Source organism: Barbus barbus, assembly GCF_936440315.1.
Source record: "Barbus barbus genome assembly, chromosome: 31".
In the NCBI taxonomy this organism is placed as follows: domain Eukaryota; kingdom Metazoa; phylum Chordata; class Actinopteri; order Cypriniformes; family Cyprinidae; genus Barbus; species Barbus barbus.
In genome coordinates, this window is record NC_136759.1 from 27,548,346 (window position 1) to 27,570,682 (window position 22,337).

At 38.2% G+C, this 22,337-nt stretch overlaps 3 protein-coding genes across 9 annotated transcripts; 2 read left to right on the forward strand and 1 right to left on the reverse strand.

Moving 5' to 3' along the window:
* Window positions 1-1,555: 1,555 nt before the first annotated feature.
* Window positions 1,556-4,711, forward strand: neu4 (sialidase 4). Of its 4 annotated transcripts, none has more exons than XM_079387545.1 (4): window positions 1,556-1,666; window positions 2,599-2,811; window positions 2,907-3,162; window positions 3,806-4,711. In XM_079387545.1, the coding sequence occupies exons 1-4, from the start codon at window positions 1,571-1,573 to the stop codon at window positions 4,651-4,653; spliced, it is 1,413 nt and encodes a 470-aa protein (XP_079243671.1). In that variant the 5' UTR covers window positions 1,556-1,570; the 3' UTR covers window positions 4,654-4,711. The 4 variants fall into 4 exon arrangements, with proteins under 4 accessions (XP_079243671.1, XP_079243672.1, XP_079243674.1 ...); XM_079387546.1 differs by having other exon boundaries at window positions 1,605-1,677; window positions 3,806-4,704; XM_079387548.1 differs by having other exon boundaries at window positions 1,605-1,677; window positions 2,656-2,811; window positions 3,806-4,704.
* A 213-nt stretch (window positions 4,712-4,924) lies between these two features.
* wdr53 (WD repeat domain 53) lies at window positions 4,925-16,449 on the forward strand. Of its 4 annotated transcripts, XM_079386973.1 has the most exons (4): window positions 4,943-5,927; window positions 7,833-9,306; window positions 9,401-9,890; window positions 14,319-15,810. In XM_079386973.1, exons 3-4 carry the CDS (start codon window positions 9,402-9,404, stop codon window positions 14,967-14,969), a joined length of 1,140 nt encoding a protein of 379 aa, XP_079243099.1. In that variant the 5' UTR covers window positions 4,943-5,927; window positions 7,833-9,306; window position 9,401; the 3' UTR covers window positions 14,970-15,810. The 4 variants fall into 4 exon arrangements, with proteins under 4 accessions (XP_079243097.1, XP_079243098.1, XP_079243099.1 ...); XM_079386971.1 differs by lacking the exon at window positions 7,833-9,306 and having other exon boundaries at window positions 4,925-4,996; window positions 14,319-15,920; XM_079386972.1 differs by lacking the exon at window positions 7,833-9,306 and having other exon boundaries at window positions 4,933-4,996; window positions 9,396-9,890; window positions 14,319-16,449.
* On the reverse strand, window positions 16,237-20,905 carry LOC306850983 (signal recognition particle receptor subunit beta-like). Its single transcript, XM_079386976.1, has 7 exons — window positions 20,507-20,905; window positions 20,201-20,295; window positions 20,024-20,101; window positions 19,820-19,902; window positions 18,386-18,522; window positions 18,016-18,070; window positions 16,237-16,772 (listed from the first exon to the last, which is right to left on the reverse strand). Exons 1-7 carry the CDS (start codon window positions 20,835-20,837, stop codon window positions 16,562-16,564), a joined length of 990 nt encoding a protein of 329 aa, XP_079243102.1. The 5' UTR covers window positions 20,838-20,905; the 3' UTR covers window positions 16,237-16,561.
* Between the last annotated feature and the right edge of the window lie 1,432 nt (window positions 20,906-22,337).

The window sequence follows — 22,337 nt, forward strand, 5'->3', positions numbered from 1 at the left end:
GGAAGCATGGGAGAAGGTCATGTGCTCAGATGAGACCAAAATATAACTTTTTGGTATAAACTCCACTCGCTGTGTTTGGAGGAAGAAGGATGAGTACAATCCCAAGAACACCATCCCAACCGTGAAGCATGGGGGTGGAAACATCATGCTTTGGGGTGCTTTTCTGCAAAGGGGACTAGACGACTGCACCGTATTGAGGGGAGGATGGATGGGGCCATGTATCACAAGATATTGGGCAACAACCTCCTTCCCTCAGTAAGAGCATTGAAGATGGGTCGTGGCTGGGTCTTCCAGCATGACAATGACCCCAAACACACAGCAAGGGCAACTAAGGAGTGGCTCCGTAAGAAGCATTTCAAGGTCCTGGAGTGGTCTAGCCAGTCTCCAGACCTGAACCCAATAGAAACTCTATGGAGGGAGCTGAAACTCTGTGTTGCCCAGCGACAGCCCCAAAACCTGAAAGATCTGGAGAAGACCTGTATGGAGGAGTGGGCCAAAATCCCTGCTGCAGTGTGTGCAAACCTGCTCAAGAACTACAGGAAACCTCTGACCTCTGTCATTGTAAACAAAGGTTTCTGTACCAAATATTAAGTTCTATTTTTCTATTGTATCAAATACTTATTTCATGCAATAAAATGGAAATTAATTATTAGTTTTTTTATATTCTGTCTCTCACAGTTGAGGTGTACCTACGATGAAAATTACAGATCTCTCCACTCTTTGTAAGTGGGAAAACTTGAAAAATCGGCAGTGTATCAAATACTTATTTGCCCCACTGTATATACAGGCCAGTAAGAGACTAACAGCTACTTCATATTCTTTCACTCAGAAATGAAACACCACGCTGTGTTCCTGTGTTGTTTTACTTCTGTTTTTTAACATCAGTTTGTGAAGCAAATAAAACACGGTTTTAGCAGTGGGTGACTATTATGGTGCTTTACAGAACTAGGGAAGAACTGATGGCGGCACAGGTTAATCTTTACTTGAACAATCAGTGGAAAAAATGTTTCATTCCCACCTATAAGTGGAAATCAAATATTGAAGCTGTATGTGCATTACCCCCCACCCCCATTTTCATTTTTTTTTTTCAAGGTTTAATTAAAAAAACAATTTACTATTTTTCTGTTTACTATTTTTCATAGTGTGATTTTTGGTGAATTCTATCAAAACCTGTTAGGATTGACTCACAAACACTATAACAGTTCTTAAACATATTGATATTACATGGAACCCAGAATAATCAAGAAACAAAACAGATACATTTTTGCTCCCATTTTTAATTCATAGATAAATAACATTTAAAACATTAACATATATTAAGCAGGACCTGACAACAGCATTTGTGAATGTGACTGGCCCTGTTACCAACCAACTTCATCTCCACCAAATATTTTTAAACATCCCAGACTGAATTAATATACAGATGTAATATTTTATTGGCTTTTTCATTCTGTCTGCAGTGGTGTTGACAAGTCAAGCTTCTTGCTCACTTCTAGGTCAATGTATAGATGGCGAACATGGCACTGAATGGATCAGCATCTAATACTGTGCACTTGTCACAGACTAACACATGCACTTCCACACACTTGCAAGCTGTTGCTCTCACACATCTGCGTATCTAACACTCTTCTCATTACGCTGCTCTAGTGTGTCCTGCCTGTTTGCTGTGAGTACCCTGTAGGTGATTATTGATTTGGTTTGTTGTTTCATTCTTTTAAATGTTTTTAGGAAAATGAAAATATGTTTTAAAAGATCACCAAAAACAAAGACTGTGAAACGGCTTATACTTGTTCACAAGTGAATATTGTAATTATCACAGCAATATCAAAAATGATCACAGCAAGTGAACACAACTCTTCTTCTTCTGTGGAATGTTGTTTATGTATAGTATTTAATGCTAGCGTTTGTGATGAAAAAACTATTGTGAAAAAAGAACCATTACAAAGCTTGGCAGGTTTTGCCTTTCAGCAGTCAGTTGAGTTAAACGCCAGAAGCCTTTTTGTAAAAATGCTGACGTGAACTAGGCTTTTTGTTGCACTGTGCAACTGTCTTTCTTTTAACACAATAGTCCACACTGACTCTGAGCAAATGCTACACTTTCTGCGTGTATTTTGTATATCTGCACTTTTTTTTCACCATTGCACCCAAGTACTTCAGTACCTTCATTTCCTTGAAAGTTGGAAGACTTTGTTTTTGTTTGTTGAAGTACTTAAAAAGTAATTACCCGTGTGACAGCAGGAGATATTCAGCAGAATGTCCATGCTACTTTTTTCACATGATGTAAAACAGATGTCAAGCACAAAAAAAGACCCGTAAAGTTGTTGTAAAAGTAATCTTTTAGCATATTTGCATGCTGTATTCCAGGTCTTCTGAAATGATCTGATAATGAGAGAGACAGAAGTTGAAGTTCTCACTTCTGCGTGTTTGTTATTCTTCAGTCAGTGCTTTTTGGCATCATTAACATTAAATTTGACTCTACAATGGAGGGGAAATATTTATGGATACACTGTTCTTTTAAAAATGTTGCATTTGTGTGCATGTGCCCACTGGGTTTTAAATGATAACTGATAAGGGGTACTGACTTGAGCTGTTTTTTAGTTATGCTGGGCTATGGGGTCTCAATACTTCCCTGCACGATCCGTGCTTTTCCAAAAGGAGCCGAGTGGAGTGACATACCGCGTGCCTGCTTTGATCTACATCCCTCGTTCCAGCTGTTTCTTGGCCTTCTGTGAGGAGAGACTGACTCCGGCAGACGCTCAAGCACATCTGCTGGTCATGCGCAAAGGCACTTTTTATAAAAACTATGTGGAAGTAAGACTGATTCTAACATATGTTGAAACTATCATAACTAATAAGCTTTTTTTTCCTGATTCCTGTCATGAAAATGATGTTTGCTTCCTCCTCAGTGGAAAGACATGGAGGTGTTGAGTACAGCTCGACTGGAGGGCTACCGCTCAATGAATCCCTGCCCCGTTTACGATGAGTTTACTGGCACAGTCTTCTTGTTTTTCATTGCTGTTCTGGGTCACACCTCTGAGTCTTACCAGTTAATTACAGGAAAGAACGTGACACGGCTTTGCTATGTGTCCAGCAGTGACCAGGGGGGCACCTGGAGCTCCGTTACGGACCTTACCAGGACGCTCATAGGGGACACCATTAAAGGTGATGTTAAAATACTCTCTCACATCATATCCCAGATTAAAGGGCATAGTCCACCCAAAAATGAACATTCTGTCATCATTCACTCATCCTGATGTTGTTCCAAACATCTTCCTTTCTTCTGTGGAACACAAAGGTAGGTTATTTAATGAATATCTGGATGAGTAAATTCAACACAATCACTGATTCTTTGCTGTAATCACCCTTACACAAAGAAAATATGGTTCCTAATATATGAATGATCAATATATTAAATGATGTAAGGGTATAATAGAAATTATATATTGTGTAAATATATTACAATATTGAATAATACACAAGGAATTGCCACTTTCATATATTGAAAAATATGTGATAATATATTTACTTACAATATATGTAAATATATATTCAGTAATATACTTTATAATATATAGATGTACATGTAATAAGATATATGCCAATGCATATATATTGCTGTATATTGACAATATAAGCACTAGTTTCCAGTACATGGAAATGTATTATGTATATTATATTGCCATATATTTTTGTTCCGTAAGGGGCAGCCTTCATTTTCAGATTTAGACTTTATAGAAAACATTTAATAGGATGTCAGAAATCTCAAAATCATTTCTAAACCATAGTGTGTGTGTTTTTATTGCAGAGTGGGCCACTTTTGCTGTGGGTCCAGGCCATGGAACCCAATTAAAATCTGGAAGGCTAATAATCCCTGCTTATGCCTACCATATAGACTGTAGAAATTGTTTTGGCAGGAAGTGCAAGACTTCAGCACACTCGTTTTGTTTTTATAGTGACACGCATGGCAACGTGTGGCATTTTGGAGAGGCGTTATCAGCGCCCGAGAGTGTGGAGTGTCAGATGGTGTCAGTAGATGAGGAAAATGGAGTCAGCATTGTGTACTGCAATGCCCGGAGTGTATCGGGTTACCGGGTGCAGGCTGTTAGCTTTGATAATGGGGCTGTTTTTCACGACGGACAGCTGGTGCATAAACTAGTGGAGCCAAAGAATGGGTGCCATGGCAGTGTGATTGGATTTCCGGCCCCAGTCTACCAGCTCAGGCAATCCCAACACTTTCTGAGACAGTTGAGGTCCATCTTCTCCCCAGGTGCAGTCAGCATATCTCCACTGAACTTCCTTCCACCAACATGGGTGGTATATACTCACCCCACCTGCTCAAAGGCCCGTCGTGACCTGGGTGTTTACCTCAGTCTCCTGCCTCGAGATCCAGACAGCTGGTCAGGGCCTTGGATCATATATAAAGGCCCTAGTGCATATTCAGACTTGGCCTATGTGGAGCTGACGTCTACTGATGCCCCAGCGGTGCCTGTCTTTGCCTGCCTTTTTGAGAACGGCACAAAGACGGCGTATGATGAGATTTCCTTCTGCATCTTCACTCTGTATGAGCTAATCGACCACCTTCCTCACAGAAACCCAGAAAGAAAAGGGCTCAAAAAGAGCAAAGGATTGAGCGAGTGCTGCTTTGTCTGCTGATTGTACTGTATGTGTAACAGGATTGGGTAAATAAAGAATCCCGTTCAATTAACGACTGGGAATTTGAACTAAATCTATTTCTATCATAATTTATCAACATAGGCTATCTATCTATTGTGTATAATATTTTTAGGTTGTTGTTGTTTAATTAATATTTCAATTATTTTGATATTTTATTCATAAATGTAATGTTTATAATTATATCAGTAATTAAAATATTAAATAAACAACAACATGAAAATTATTATAGGACTCGTAGCGTAACGCGCTTGCGTCATCAGCAGGCGACACGTGACATAACGCGGACCTGAGCTCGCGCACGAGTGACTGCAGCTCATAACAGGTTTGTGGAGTTTAATAATCGTTGTTTGTGTGTGGAGCAAAATAAAACGATTCTAATTGTCGCTAACGAGAATATAAAAGCAGAGCACGTTTGATTCGTTATCCAGGTTATGGTCAATGAAGATTTCTCTATTGCTTGAAGAAGCTTCACTTAGCAGCTTTCTACAAAACATCCTGAGAATAAGCTCTTTCTACAGAAACCACACAAACACAAAGAACACTCATCATGCAAGCATAAAATGTGCAAAAGAGTCATAAAGATGAAGTAGACTATGAATAATGCGTTGCTTGATATAATGGCTGCACTGTTGAATCACTAATCTACTAACGTTACACAACTATTAAGCTTTTCAAGAGTCAGATTCAGTAAATAGAAATAAAGTCCATCTTTAATGTCGCACCAGAAGTCTCTCTCTAGTCTTGATCAGTTAAAGGGATAGTTCACCCCAAAGTTTTGTTGGTACACTTGTTTTGTTTTGAGATTTATATCACGTTCCCCAGGCAATACATACAGGTTTGAAATGACCACATGTTGAGTAAATAAGGACCATTTTTATTTTTAAGTTTAAGGCAAATATTCAGAGATGGTCCTCACTGCAGAACACAAGATCCAGGGGGTGTGGTTGGATCTAGATCCTACTCCTCCCACCTTACATACACCTGAACCAACAATCCCCCCCCCCCCCCCCCCCCCCCCGATCCCTAAACCCACCCGTCTCCAACACCTGATCCCTAAACCAACAACCCTCCCCCCTAGATGTGGATCCAACCCTGCCCCTGGATCTTTGTGCTACAGCGAGGGGCTACTGAATATTCCTGCATATTTAACTCTTACAAACCCGTGACACATCTGTGTAATCTAATTAGAGCAGCTAGATTAAAACTGGATTTTATTCACACTTTATATGGTTGATATTTAGTCTAGAACTACAGTAAGATCATGTTGATATTTAGTCTAGAACTACAGTAAGATCATGTTGATATTTAGTCTAGAACTACAGTAAGATCATGTAGATATTTAGTCTAGAACTAGAGTAAGATCATGTTGATATTTAGTCTAGAACTACAGTAAGATCATGTTGATATTTAGTCTAGAACTACAGTAAGATCATGTTGATATTTAGTCTGGAACTACAGTAAGATCATGTAGATATTTAGTCTAGAACTACAGTAAGATCATGTAGATATTTAGTCTAGATCTACAGTAAGCTCATGATGATATTTAGTCTGGAACTACAGTAAGATCATGTAGATATTTAGTCTAGATCTACAGTAAGATCATGTAGATATTTAGTCTGGAACTACAGTAAGATCATGTAGATATTTAGTCTAGAACTACAGTAAGATCATGTAGATATTTAGTCTACAACTACAGTAAGATCATGATGATATTTAGTCTAGAACTACAGTAAGATCATGTAGATATTTAGTCTAGATCTACAGTAAGATCATGTAGATATTTAGTCTGGAACTACAGTAAGATCATGTTGATATTTAGTCTAGAACTACAGTAAGATCATGTTGATATTTAGTCTAGAACTACAGTAAGATCATGTTGATATTTAGTCTAGAACTACAGTAAGATCATGTTAATATTTAGTCTGGAACTACAGTAAGATCATGTAGATATTTAGTCTAGAACTACAGTAAGATCATGTAGATATTTAGTCTAGATCTACAGTAAGCTCATGATGATATTTAGTCTGGAACTACAGTAAGATCATGTAGATATTTAGTCTAGATCTACAGTAAGATCATGTAGATATTTAGTCTGGAACTACAGTAAGATCATGTAGATATTTAGTCTAGAACTACAGTAAGATCATGTTGATATTTAGTCTAGAACTACAGTAAGATCATGTTGATATTTAGTCTAGAACTACAGTAAGATCATGTTGATATTTAGTCTAGAACTACAGTAAGATCATGTAGATATTTAGTCTAGATCTACAGTAAGATCATGTTGATATTTAGTCTAGAACTACAGTAAGATCATGTTGATATTTAGTCTAGAACTACAGTAAGATCATGTTAATATTTAGTCTGGAACTACAGTAAGATCATGTAGATATTTAGTCTAGAACTACAGTAAGATCATGTAGATATTTAGTCTAGATCTACAGTAAGCTCATGATGATATTTAGTCTGGAACTACAGTAAGATCATGTAGATATTTAGTCTGGAACTACAGTAAGATCATGTTGATATTTAGTCTAGAACTACAGTAAGATCATGTTGATATTTAGTCTGGAACTACAGTAAGATCATGTAGATATTTAGTCTAGAACTACAGTAAGATCATGTAGATATTTAGTCTAGAACTACAGTAAGATCATGTAGATATTTAGTCTGGAACTACAGTAAGATCATGTTGATATTTAGTCTAGAACTACAGTAAGATCATGATGATATTTAGTCTAGAACTACAGTAAGATCATGTAGATATTTAGTCTGGATCTACAGTAAGATCATGATGATATTTAGTCTAGATCTACAGTAAGATCATGTTGATATTTAGTCTAGATCTACAGTAAGATCATGTTGATATTTAGTCTAGAACTACAGTAAGATCATGTTGATATTTAGTCTAGAACTACAGTAAGATCATGTAGATATTTAGTCTAGAACTACAGTAAGATCATGTAGATATTTAGTCTAGAACTACAGTAAGATCATGTAGATATTTAGTCTAGATCTACAGTAAGATCATGTTGATATTTAGTCTAGAACTACAGTAAGATCATGTAGATATTTAGTCTAGATCTACAGTAAGATCATGTTGATATTTAGTCTAGAACTACAGTAAGATCATGTTGATATTTAGTCTAGAACTACAGTAAGATCATGTTGATATTTAGTCTAGAACTACAGTAAGATCATGTTGATATTTAGTCTAGAACTACAGTAAGATCATGTAGATATTTAGTCTAGAACTACAGTAAGATCATGTAGATATTTAGTCTAGAACTACAGTAAGATCATGTTGATATTTAGTCTAGAACTACAGTAAGATCATGTAGATATTTAGTCTAGAACTACAGTAAGATCATGTAGATATTTAGTCTAGAACTACAGTAAGATCATGTAGATATTTAGTCTAGAACTACAGTAAGATCATGTAGATATTTAGTCTAGAACTACAGTAAGATCATGTAGATATTTAGTCTAGAACTACAGTAAGATCATGTAGATATTTAGTCTAGAACTACAGTAAGATCATGTAGATATTTAGTCTAGAACTACAGTAAGATCATGTAGATATTTAGTCTAGATCTACAGTAAGATCATGTTGATATTTAGTCTAGAACTACAGTAAGATCATGTTGATATTTAGTCTAGAACTACAGTAAGATCATGTTGATATTTAGTCTAGAACTACAGTAAGATCATGTAGATATTTAGTCTAGAACTACAGTAAGATCATGTAGATATTTAGTCTAGATCTACAGTAAGATCATGTTGATATTTAGTCTAGAACTACAGTAAGATCATGTTGATATTTAGTCTAGAACTACAGTAAGATCATGTAGATATTTAGTCTAGAACTACAGTAAGATCATGATGATATTTAGTCTGGAACTACAGTAAGATCATGTAGATATTTAGTCTAGATCTACAGTAAGATCATGTTGATATTTAGTCTAGAACTACAGTAAGATCATGTTGATATTTAGTCTAGAACTACAGTAAGATCATGTAGATATTTAGTCTAGAACTACAGTAAGATCATGTAGATATTTAGTCTAGAACTACAGTAAGATCATGTAGATATTTAGTCTAGAACTACAGTAAGATCATGTAGATATTTAGTCTAGATCTACAGTAAGATCATGTTGATATTTAGTCTAGAACTACAGTAAGATCATGTTGATATTTAGTCTAGAACTACAGTAAGATCATGTTGATATTTAGTCTAGAACTACAGTAAGATCATGTAGATATTTAGTCTAGAACTACAGTAAGATCATGTAGATATTTAGTCTAGATCTACAGTAAGATCATGTTGATATTTAGTCTAGAACTACAGTAAGATCATGTTGATATTTAGTCTAGAACTACAGTAAGATCATGTAGATATTTAGTCTAGAACTACAGTAAGATCATGATGATATTTAGTCTGGAACTACAGTAAGATCATGTAGATATTTAGTCTAGAACTACAGTAAGATCATGTAGATATTTAGTCTAGAACTACAGTAAGATCATGTTCACACAACGCTCTGCACTTACTCCTGATTTCTCTCAACACCAGAGCTGTCACTCAATACATCACAAACACAGGAACTCAGATATTTCCTTCTGAATTAAAAAGTAATGCATTACTTTACTAGTTGAAAAAAAGTAATATGATTACTTGTAATGTGTTACCCCCAACACTGATGTTGACTCTGTTTGTGAAGTTTAGGATGCCACACTTATGGACTGGCGGTCATGCCACACCTGTGCTTTGTGCTGGAGTTTCCTCTGAATCAGAGCATGTGGTGGCGACCGGAGCAGAAGCAGGTGAACTGACCCTGTGGAGTCACGACGGATCGCCCGTCTCTAAACTGCACCTGAGCGCTGATGATGATGTCACGTGCGTCGCATTCTCACCGTCGACCCCCTGCGTGCTGTACGCCTCTCATGGACGGACGGTTAGTGTACTGGACACCAGGAACCTGAAGACGGCTGTGACAGAGCTGACAGACGTGGGCGAGGAGGAGATAAACTGGCTGTCTGTGAACGAGAGCGGTGCTCTGCTCGCTGCGGCGGATGATTCCGGAGCCGTGAGAGTCGTTGATCTACAGCTGGAGAAAGTCATCAGGACGCTGCGGAAACACGACAACATCTGCTCGTCTGTGACCTTCCGACCTCACCGGCCTCAGAGTTTAGTGTCTGCAGGACTCGACATGCAGGTAAGACACAAAGACGGTGATTGATCAACAGCAGTTTACCCTTCATGTGGGGCTTTCACATGGCACGTTTGCAGAGTAATGCACAGCAGCCACTTTTTCTATTTTGAACGATAAGTCTGTGTTACAGTTTCTGTGAAGTGGCTTGAGGAGTGCAGTTTTCGTTGTTTTAAAGTGCCCCTATTATGGACTTCTGAAAATGAGCTTAACACAACCACATTCCTATTCATGCTCATTCTGACAGCACTTGAAAGCAGCATCAGTGAAACACACAGAGACACTGATAGCTTTAGCATCATTAGCCTTACAGAGTGCCAAGCAGCTCTTTCAGAAGGGCAATTTGGAAAACAAACACATGATACTTTCTTTGTCTGGAGCTGACGTTCGCACACGAAGCGTTGGTATTGATTCCTAAACATAATAGGGAACGTTACCGTTTTTTTCCGGGATATTTCCTTCGAAAATGAAATTTAACCACAGTGTCCTCGGCTCAGATTGGGGGGAGATTATGGAGACTCCTATGTTCATTAGTGCATCCCAAAACGCAACACTTGTGAAGTGCTGACAGTGTATATATGTCCAGTAATGGACCGCAGCTTCTCACTCAGGGCTGTGTTTATGCTAATAGAGCAGAGAGTGTCACGAATGGGCAGGACTTTTTCCCCTCGGTGACATAAACAGAGGGAGAATCTGAAACAGCTCGTTCTGAGAGTCTGTTTATGATTTATTGGTTTTATAAAAAAATGAGTTGGTGGATTTTAACATTATAAGCTGGATGTTTTCACACACTGCAGCCACACAACTGTGTTCAAACACCTTATAAAAGTGAGTTTTGCATAATAGGAAACCTAATATGCCCCTTCTTACAAGATGTAATATAAGTCTCCGGTGTACTATACTGGTTTAATATACTGATGGTTTGTTTCATTAATGATTTGTACAGATCCACTATTCTACTTTCTCTTTTCATGCTTTCCTGTTACGAGGTGACACATGCTTACTTACAAAAGCTGACAGAATGCTGTGTAAGGTGTTTAGATGCCATGGTTAAATAGTGATAACCGGCAAAATCTAGCTGTGCCTGATTGCTTAAAACGTTTAAATAACTTTCTGCCGATAGGAAAGTGGTTTAATATGTTTACATGACAGCATAGGTTGTAGGCTTAAGCATGATCGCATGTAAACGCTCAATGTCATCTTAAGAGGTGTTCAAATCTCAGAGGCGGGCTGCATTTTATTTTAAGCGACCAGCTATAATAGATTTTAGTTTTGCCCAATTACGCCTGTTCAAGTGGGGCCTGGACAACAACAACTGATGAGAGAAAAGCAGAGAGCGAGATGTGTTGATGTAAGTGAGAACTGGTAACAGTGTTGTCAAGAAGATCTCCAGTGAAAGAGGAACAGGTTGTAGGACGGCTGGAACTGAGTCAACATTGTTAGGAAACATCATTGTCCATGTTGTAAATGAGGCCTGGTCAGCAGTCTCTGAAGCAGTGGGAGGAGCAGGAGCTGTTGGAGGACAGTACAGAGGAGAGTGATGTGATCAGCAGTTCACGGCTTTCTGAGGTGTTGAGCTTCGACTAGCTGTTTCCTGGATTCATAAGTTATGAGTGTTGTTGTGAAGGATTGTTGTTTAAGGCTGTAATCAGTTGTTTCATGAATAAATAAAAAAATGTACATAAGAATTATTTGTTCACAAATCGGAGCATCTAATGACATAATATCTGATGAATATATTTGAGAGATGACAATATCTCCTGCTTGAAAAAGTTGCTCTGAGGTGCTTTTATAGTTTTGCATGACTTGCATAGCTATGCCTCTTGTCAGCTACTCATATGTTGTTTCCATACTTCACATATAAGTGGTGAAGTTGGTACATGCAGCACTCTCAAATTGTGTCTCAAACGTGTCACTGTTGCACACAAGAGGGAAATTGTGCCCTCTGTTGAATGTTCAAAGTAGTGAAGAATAAAGAAACATGATTAACAGGTCATTTCATTCTTGATCATGGTAGCAAAATGGAAAAGTGTAACATGTTTCTGTCCAATTTTACCACAGTATGGTTTGGCTTTATTATTTTTTTGGTTTGTCACTTTAATGGTTTGGCTTTATTAATTTTTTTGGTTTGTCACTTTACTATAGAGGACCAATTCTCACTATTAATTGCTTATTAGTATTTATAAAGCACATTCTGCATAACCATATTCTACATCCATAATCCTACCCAACCTAGACTTAACAACTAGGCTACCTTACTATTAATAACAGCAAATGAGGAGTTTATTGAGCCAAAAGTGGTAGTTAATGGTTTGCTAATAGACACCAGGAACCTGAAGACGGTTGTGACAGACGAGGGCGAGAATTGGATCTTAAAATAAAGTGACTTTTTTTTTTTTTTTTTTTTCAAGGCTGCTGGGGAATAGGGGACTTTTTAATGGCGATTATAAAAGTATAGTTTATTAAGAACCAAATACTACAAGCACACAAACTTTGTAATAATAATATTTATGTCATTTGGACAGGTCTGTTCAAAGCAGTTGTTCTAATAGAGGGAAACGAGATACATTTCTAGTGTCAATATTATTTGTTCTTCAGACTTTCCTCTTTAATAAGAAATAAAGGTATCATCTGTATGTAAAGTGACCAGGGCAGGATTTAGGGGGCTTGAGGATATGTTTGGGCCCTATACACTACAAATGCCCTCAACTACAACATCATTATGGAGCAACACAAAATACATAAAAATTCAAATATACTTTGAGGTTCATATATAGTACAATTAATATGCAACATGCCTAGCCTATAGTCAAAGCTTAGATGTAATATTAAATAGTCATTATAATACAATAAGCAAGATGTGTTCTCTCAGTTGAGAAACCCCTGAAATAACATTGACCAAAAAAAAAGAGCCAGAGATGTGCAAGCATTACAAAAAAAAATAACTTCAGTCCAAATAAAAAGACATGTTGGCTATTAACAATCCATAGATGGATTTAGCATAAATCATGTAAAGTTTAACATTTAAATGTAGAAATATTATTGCAGAGTATAATTACTGGCTATAGCATTATTTTCAGAGAAACATCGGTGTAAACATAACATGTTTCCTAAATATCTACAAACATATTATGTTATTTTTTGGCTTTAGAAGAGTCAAAAACTTACTTACAGCACCTTTAATGGAGCTGTTCAAAGTAGCCATGTGATAAACTAATTGGTGCAGGCACGATCAATATGTGTCCTTCTATGTGAAATAATCATAAATACCAGGTTATGCTGTTTGATTATGGTCATGGTTGGAAACTGTTAGCCCAGGCTGGCCTGTTTAGCCCTTGTGCGCAGTGGAAATGCAGCTAATAATTTCTGACTGGCATATAACTGAACAAATCAAACAAACGTAAACGGGCAAAAGCGGGGCCCATGGGCTGTAGCCCAGTCAAGGCCAGTGGTAAGTCTGGCCATGAAAGTGACCCACATTTGTTTTTTGACCACTGAAAATGTGTACAGTTTCACAATATATTCCCGGAGCCATATTTAGATCCCAGTATCTCTGAAACTGAACCATGCAGGGCCTTTAAAATTAAGATGCCAAAAGGAAAGTTTGTTAAGATCCAAAATATAAAAGGTCATTAAGATATATTTAATACTTATTGAGTTACAGGCATGCAAACTTTGGAGAAAAAAACTTGAAAGGTGCTTTTTCCCATTATTGAATGGACAGTATTGGCATATATTGCAACAAAGATTGCTAAAGTCTGCATATTTTATTAATAGAACAGCTGCTATCTTTCTAAAGTCGTTTTACTCCCAGGTAGTTTGGCTCTGAATCTCAGCTGAAAATTGTCATTTTGACCCCTCTCGACAAAATAGTGGCTTACCCAGTAGCTAAATCTTCTTCTGACACTGAATACTTTGGCTTTCATCTTCATTTATGTACGTCTTTCACCAGAAAAAGTCAAATTTGGGTCGTGGATCTCTGGTTGAGTTGACACTGAATGACCCTGCTGTCATTAAGGTAACCAAGGAAAGCGCCACCTGCTGTCAGAGAGTGGATTTGCATTCTCATTCTGGCAGTTTTTGTTTTATGTACCATAATTTCACAAAGCTAAAGTCAGATTATACGATCTAATTTAAATCAGAACCTGCTCATGCCTCGTTAGCCGATGTAGCATCTTTGTTTGGGTCATGATTAAAATGCAGTGTTTGCCTCTAACTTTAAATAGCTACAGGTACTCATATTTTTTCATATTACTCATGCTTTCATTCTTTCCCATGTTTTGCTTAAAAAATGTATTAAATATTTAAAAAAGAAACAGAATCGGATTAGGCCCATTTGCTTGTAAAACATCAGCAATTGGAACCGGCCTTGAGAAATCAAGATCGTAGTGCTGAATGAAATAATTAGTTTGGTTTGTGTTTCCCATCTTGCAGGTATTGCTGTGGAGCCTGCCAAAGGTGCGTCCGCTCTGGACCTACAGTCTGCAGGACACGCAGGAAGAAGATGCTCATCCGCAGAGAGCGGGGCAGATGTTCAACCCTCCTCTCGCGCACTGCGTTGATGTCGCGTCCTGCGGTAATGTGTTTGCCTGTGCTGCTGAGGACGGCTACATCCACCTGCTGCGGGTGTCTGAGGACTCCAGGCTGAGGGAACGAGGGATGTTCAAGGCTCATTGTCAGGGAGCATCGCAGGCTCACTTCATCAGCTTCCTGTCCCATCCGTACTGGCTGGCCACCGGAGGAAACGATGGGCTCGTGGCTCTCTGGGACCTCAGTGAAGAGGCTCTGGTGGCCAATGAGAGGAAGCGTAAGAGCCGCAAAAAGAAACCTAAAGCCAGAGCGAAGGCAGTCTCTGAAGTTCAAGGAAGTGACAAAAACCAGAAACAACAGATGAGTGGTGAGGAAGCAGAAGCTGGCAGTGCTTCCTCTAGTTCAGAGACGCATGGAAAAACCGTGCCAAAACTGTCTTTCAACCACGGGGAGAAGGTGAACTGGGTTTGTCCAGCTGTATTAAAGGGAAAGCCAAGTCTGCTGGTAACAGACCAAACTTCCAGTCCATCTGCGTATTCGCTGGATGAACTATAATGTTTGGGAATGTAATCCGTCTGTAAAAATTTCATTAAAATTATGTTAACCTCATGCTAGATTTACATCTTAGATTATGCCTTTCTCAGTCATTTATTGCTCATCTTCTAGCAATTTTCAGGGCGACTGAATGCATTTCACAGAGTTTTTCCTGCTCGTTTGACCAAATTCAGCTTGAGGTGAACTGAAGAGTTTGTGAAGAAGAGTAGGCATGTCAACCTGGAGAGATGAGCAGTATGTCTGAGATCCCAGTGTTCATAAAACTACTTTTGCAGAGTGTGTGTCGTGCATCCGGGAGATACTGTACTATCTCATAGGACCATGGGAGATCATTTATAAATGGCGGGAAAGTACAATTGATGTTGTAGGTCACCTGACAATGATAACATGGTAGCAGATGCATGATATCCAGATGGTCAGATACTGTAGAACGATGGTCAGTTTTCAGAAGAAAAGAGATCATTTTGGTTTTATATTCTGAGGTAAATTTGTTTTATTATAATGCTTTATAATAAAGAAATATGGGACTTGTTTATAAAAAAGTGCATATGCTAAAATCCAAGACCAAGTTTATATTTATAAAAGCTGTCTTTGAAATGGAAAAGTGCTTAGCACCACAAAAGGGTTCTAAGCAGATGGACACACTTTTCCTTGTTGCAGAGAGTTGGAGTACTGCAGGTGTTTGGAAATCTAAGCAGTTCTTCCTCAAGGCAGAGATCTAAGATCATTTGCGAAGATTTGTGCATAATCATTTATCTGAATCACATATGCGCATTTGAGATGACTTCAGATCAAATGTTGGATGGTTTCTATGTAACATTATATAAACTAGGTTCTATATAACTATATATTATTGTGTGTCTTCTGTACTCTTATGCCCACTGGAGCCACATCAGTAGGATACGCATACAGAAAATACCTCTGAAATAAACTGACCCTGCTTCAGAGAGTAATTTGTAATAGCTACTTAACCTGAAAGTACCTTAATTGGTTATCCATCTACTCGAAGTAAACTGGTCTCCTAGGAAGTTACTTAACCTCATTTAAGGAATATACTCAGGAACCTGGACTTGACCTAAAAGTCTAAAGTGCCACTTCATCTGTCAGTGCTGACATTATTGCTTTGAGTCTTATGCACTTTACAGACATTCAGTTGTTTACTTATCAAATGACTAAACAACTCTATATTACTGGAATGCTCCAGTAATATAGAGTTTAAAGTACAGCTTAAACATTTGAACTTTTAGCCACAAAACTTTGGAAAAGCACCATGAAAACAAGCAGTCATAAGCCAACTTTAATATAATTTACACTCACACTTGCCTCTTACAAAACAAAACACAACTCAGTTGAATAGAAGCAAAATGTTGACCTGGCTCCAGTTTTAACTCAAAAAGAGCCCTGAAGTGAAAAGTGAAAACACTAAGGCAAATAGAAGTGAAAATGTTCTCATTTATACAATAAACATTGATTCTGGTTGAAAACACAATGTGCTGTATCTGTCAGGACATGCTGCAACAATACTGAAGAAAGGGAAAGAAAATGCTCCAGCTCTGAATTAGCTTAATTGTAATTGTCAAGATTTAAGCTCTTCAGAGCTTGGCCAGGCACTTCTCTAGAGCGTCGATATCAGCATCTCCATCTTCTCCTTTGCTTCCACGTGCGCTGCACTCAATGAACTCCACTCGATTGGGCAGCTGAGAAAACTCAAAATCTTTGCCTTTCTTACCCAGATACACAGAACCCCCAACAGCCCCGTCCTGAGAGGAGAGAGCTGCAGAACGCGTCAATCTCAGAGTGTTCCTGTGGAGAAGAGATTAACCTACAATCAATCTGTTACAAGTAACAACAAAACACGACACCCAGTGTTGGGGAAAGTTACTTTTAAAGGTAATGCATTACAATATGGTGTTAAAAGTAACTAATTGCGTTACTTTTGTAATGCGTTGTTACTTTTGCATTGCCTTTTAAATCTGGGCAGGGCTTGCTTGTTGGGTTTTAATATAAAAACGTCTATTTTTTTGGCAAACTTAATATCCCTATCACACCATAAGTAAAATGAATAAGCATCAGGCTGAAGGAAATGTCAATTAAAGTCTGTACAGTAGAACGCAGAAGAAGAAAGTTCAACACTCTTCTGAAATAATAAAAACTAAAAGCAGAAATGTTTCTCTAGAGTCATTTTTGCTTATTGGTTTGGTTGAATTGGATCATCGAAGGTCAGCAGCAAAGACATCGGTTAATAAAATGGGATTAAATACATAAAGGATATTTGTGTTAACATTTCATTGCAGGTTTGCGTCATTCTGAGTTGCATTTCATGGTTTTTATTCATTTTGAGGAATACTACATTAACATCTTACTCCAGATTTCTCTCAACATGGGGACAGGAGAGCTGTCCATCAATAAATGGGGAAAAAAAGTAACTTGTGTTACTTATTTGAAAAAGTAAGTTGTATTAAAAAGTAACTAAATTAAAAAAAGTAATGCGTTTAAGTAATCTGATTACGTAACATGACACCAGTGCTACTAGATGTTTCACAGAGAAGAACCTTGCATGTAAACCATCTGCAAATGTACAAAGCCCACACCAATGCTAGTTCATATCCCCAACAGAAAACACCTGAAACGTCTCGTTTCTAGTTCTGCCATTATTTCATGACTTAGCTACATCACTGTGTTACACATTTGTATAATGCACTCCCTCAAAGAACAGCTGGGCAAGCGATTTCACTATGTCGAGGGCATAAAACAAACGTATTGATTTACAACACCAATGTCACAGTTACTGTAGATGTAATAATGTTTATAGCTGAATCTGAGTGGGTGACCAATCTAAACACTGGGCTTTTTGACAGTACAGGCTTTAAAGAGACATGAGCTAAACAGAGCATGACTACAGCAATGTACAGTATTAGAAAAAATACTGTTACTCATGTAAAAGCATTCTAGCAGACACCCAAAATTATATTATGAACTTGTAAATGAGCATAATATGGGCACTTATACATTTAAATCACTGAGACAGAAATGAGTGAATACTCACATCTCCTTCTCCAACTGCTGCTGAATTAATTTAGCTGATTTTGCCATAGTGATATCTACAATAAAAGAGAGAAAACAAACATGTACTCCAGACATATACAATCACATACATGTATTCTTGAAACGCAAAATACATTTGAATGGTTCATTTTGCACATATTTATTAAAAAATCTTTTTAGGGGAAACTGGTGTGCAGCATTCAGACTGACTTCTTAAAGCACGTTTGGTGAAATAAATACACAAAATCAACAATGTCTGTGGTGCGTGGGTATTTATTGCACAGGCTAATTCTCACATCAAGATACAGTATATCACATATTAAAAGCACCATGGATCATATTTAATTGAGAATGTTAAATTCAACAATAACCTTGTTTGTTGCAGGCTACCACAAGTGTCGGGGCATTTTTTGCCACTATGTTGTCTGTGAGGATGGAGTAGAGAAACTCAGCCACATCTCTGACGTCCTTCTGGAAGATGCTGCTGTCCACCACAAACACAATGGCTCTGCAACACAACAGAGGAGCAGAAATCAATGAAGGATGTTTCAGTCACGCAACCAAGACGCTGGAAAAGGTCTTTGTCTGAACATCTAGCAGCTAGAAGTACTGATAAGTGATTGAACATTTATTTACACTGGCTGGTGTGAATGGTGGTTGGATTAAATAGACAGCAAATTCACAGGAGAGCAAGAAGACAACTCAACGGGATCAAGCAGCTGTTTATAATGCATCTTCACAATCTGAGATGATCCACGAAAATACTGGGTAATATAAGATAAACAACATGGCTTAAGATTAGGTTTAGGGGTAGGTTCAGAGTTCTAGTTACTATAATAAAAATATTGTACACTTAAAAATAAAGATGCTTCACGATGCCATAGAAGACTCTTTTAGTCTAAACGGTTCCATGAAGAACCTTTCTGTTTCACAAAAGCTTCTTTGTGGTGAACGAAGGCGCTTCAGATTATTAGAAAGATGGTTCTTTACAGAACCTTTGACTCAATGATTCTTTGTGGAACCGAAAATGGTTCTTCTATGGCATCGCTGTGAAGAACCTTTTAAGCAGCTTTATTTTTAAGAGTGTATGTACATGCGGAACAGGGCAGTAAAATAAAGTGCTACCAGAAATCCAAACAAATGACAAATTATGCTTTTGATTAAAAAAACAAAAAAAGATGTGCACAAATAATTAATTATAAATCAACATCATAACATTCCATAAAAAAAAAAAAAAAAAGATTTCATGGTGAATTTATAAAGAAAACACAGGCTCAACAGATTTGGGCTTAAATTGTGGGAAAAGTTAATTATAATAATTTCATTTCTGCAAACCGCTGTTTGCATTACCTGCGTGTTTGATGCCGTTTCAAATTCTTTGTTTTTGTGTGCATGAGATAAAAAAGCACTGCATACACTTCGGACTCACATGCATACACATGTAATATATTATTTGTGCATTAAGAATTGATGGACTTTCTTTGTCTCTAGAGCGAGACAGTTAAATTATGTCTGTGGCACAAAGGGCTCATGACTGCAAAGAACAGGTAGTGTGCAAAGACATCAGTCCCACATCCACTGTCCTACACTAGCTGACAACTAATGTGAGAAAAGCTCGTCTCTGACTGATTGCTTAGTTTGCTTCAGCAGTTCAAAGAAAGAAAAAATTGGAGATAGCCAGCCTGTCAGGATCAGAGGAACCCATTCAGAAGTTTCCATGCAACTGATACTCTCACCAAGCCTTCATGCAGTCAGAATTTAATCAGAAAAGCTCATATATATATATATATATCTTCATAACTCACCGAGCCACGACCTTGCACTTCTCCACAATCTGAACTCTTAAACTTTCATGACCAGGAACATCGATAAGAGTCCAGCTGCCGCCCTGCAAGATCAAACACATTCTTCCATTAAACCTTCAGTGTGTCACTCTGTCAATTAAATCATAGGTTTGAAATCCACTAAGGTGCCTCACAACACCGTTGTAATGATATTAAATAACTTACTCTGTCATTTTTGCTCTTGTATGTGGCACTGTTCTCTGTGATGGACGTCTGAGTTCTTACAAACTTCCCTAGTAATAACTGGAAAAACACGGCAAATCATTTCCAATCGAATGACTGTGTGGTGAAAGAGTAAGAAAGCTTGTGTTGTATAATCTTTATGAAAACTGAATCTCTCACTTGAGTGAACAGAAGAGTTTTCCCGGAGTCACAGAGTCCCAGCAGCAGCACAGCGTTCCTCACTTTACTGGAGCCCCAAAAATTCCCAAAGAACACTAACATTTCAGAAAAACAACATGTCAACCATAAAAGCTGTCTGCATTTTGGGTTTCAGCTTCTTCTCTGTGCCATATCAACAGCTGCAATGTACCGTCAGACAATCTTTGACTATTGTTTGATTGGCAGCGACTAAACAGTGAATTTATGCTTGCTAATTCTAATAATGTGTTGTATGGATGCCTCTGGTCTTGATTGAGGTCACTTTACCGATAGTGAGAACCACCAGCAATAAAGCCACTATTATCCCGAGGATGAACACGGCTTCTTCTCTCTGAAGCTCTTTCAGGAAGCTCTCCATGAACTGCTCCTCAGAGAAATCCTCCAGACCTAAACTCATCTTCTCGTCCATGTTTTTCCAGGCACAGGAAGCCGACAGGAGACAGCGGACGTGAATGACACGTGGACTAACTTCAGCGAACCGCGCGCGTTCTACTATGGTGACGTCTCGCCTCATGAATATTAATGAGCATGCGCTGCCGTTACTGGCCAATCTGCCTGCAGGGTTAATAATTAATATTAATGAGCTGACCTTTACCATAGTAGCGTTCGTTCAGCTGACCGTGGAGTGGTGGAACTATGATGTCACTTTGTAGGCGAATACCCGGAAGCGAGTTAGCATTTTAGCACTTCCGGTTCCATCATCCCAGAGTCAATGGGTTTTTTGAATGGGATTCTGGTTAAATCCCTTAAATAAGGTCCGTGGTTCACACACAGGCTCAAGATACTTTCACGTTTTATTCTACGACATAAAACACACCAGTTACACCCCACTCGTGATTTTTTAAAGCTGTTACGTTTCTTTAAAAAGACGGTTGCTAACAAGTTGCTAAATGGGACTACAGGCGCTGTCGGAGACATTCAACGTCATATATTCATATTAATCTAGGATTAATTTTCTGTTAATGCGCCTTATTTAGAAAAGGGTTTGATCCTACAGTACTTGTTGCAGTCTTAGATATGTGTGCTCCTATCAATATTAATTTGGTTATGTTAAATATACTATTATAGTTTTAATTGATGTTGATTTTGATAAAATGTAGCTTTTATTTTTAATTATTTTGTTAATTAGACAATACACAATTAAATGCTTTATTAATGCCACATTCATTCATTCATTCATGAGGTTTAATTATGAATATTTAATTTATTCACAACTTACTATTTATTATTAATTTGTTTCATGTAAGTTTTGTATTTTTGTCCTGTTTTTATATGGAAATGTTCATCTTTCATGAAATTAATATTGTGTGTTTTGTACTTTTCCCGCAGACGAGCAGACAGGAAGCCCAGTGCTCGTTCCCGGATCTGTAGCATGTCATCCTTCCTTCATCTCGGGCTATGGGGATGATGACACTGTCTTTGGTAGTCCACACAACAGAGTAGCAGGTCTGTCTTGCAGCGAGGTGAAGCTGCTCCTGTACTTGGTGCCAGTAAGTATGGTCTCTGCGCAGGGTGTAAATACCATCTTCCATACTCACACAGAAGCCCTTCATTTGCAATGCTTCTCTAATTGTGATATTTCGTGCATCATAGGGACACTTTGCCTCCAATACTGCGGATGACCCCACCAGACCATCTGGAGATGCTCCCAGCAGTCCTGATGGAGACCGCCACAAACCTGACTCCTGGACCGGCATATCAGTTGCCGCATTGAATGCCCATATTGCCTCTCCCTCATTTAGGGCTTGTTGTTTTCCCAGCACTCTAGCAAGAAGTGAAGCAGTGACACGTTTTGCTTTAAGGACAACACCAAAGCTGCTGGCTGTCAGTCTCCCTCTCCTAAACAAATGCCAGTTTGGGTTGCTGCGCTGACCAGTTGTTGCCACCTGAATGGATCGCCGTTGCTCATCTGACAGAACCATGCTGGCCAGGATAGCCTCAAGCCCCTGGTGCCCCACAGACTCTACAATTTTAGCAACAGAATAGGTTGCCAAGGAACATGTTTCTCCTTCTGGCTCAGGTGAGAGAAGCCAAGACATTCCTGAGAACCTGCCACTGAGTCTGTTCCTCGGCCAGTTGCGATCCTCCGCAGTTGGTT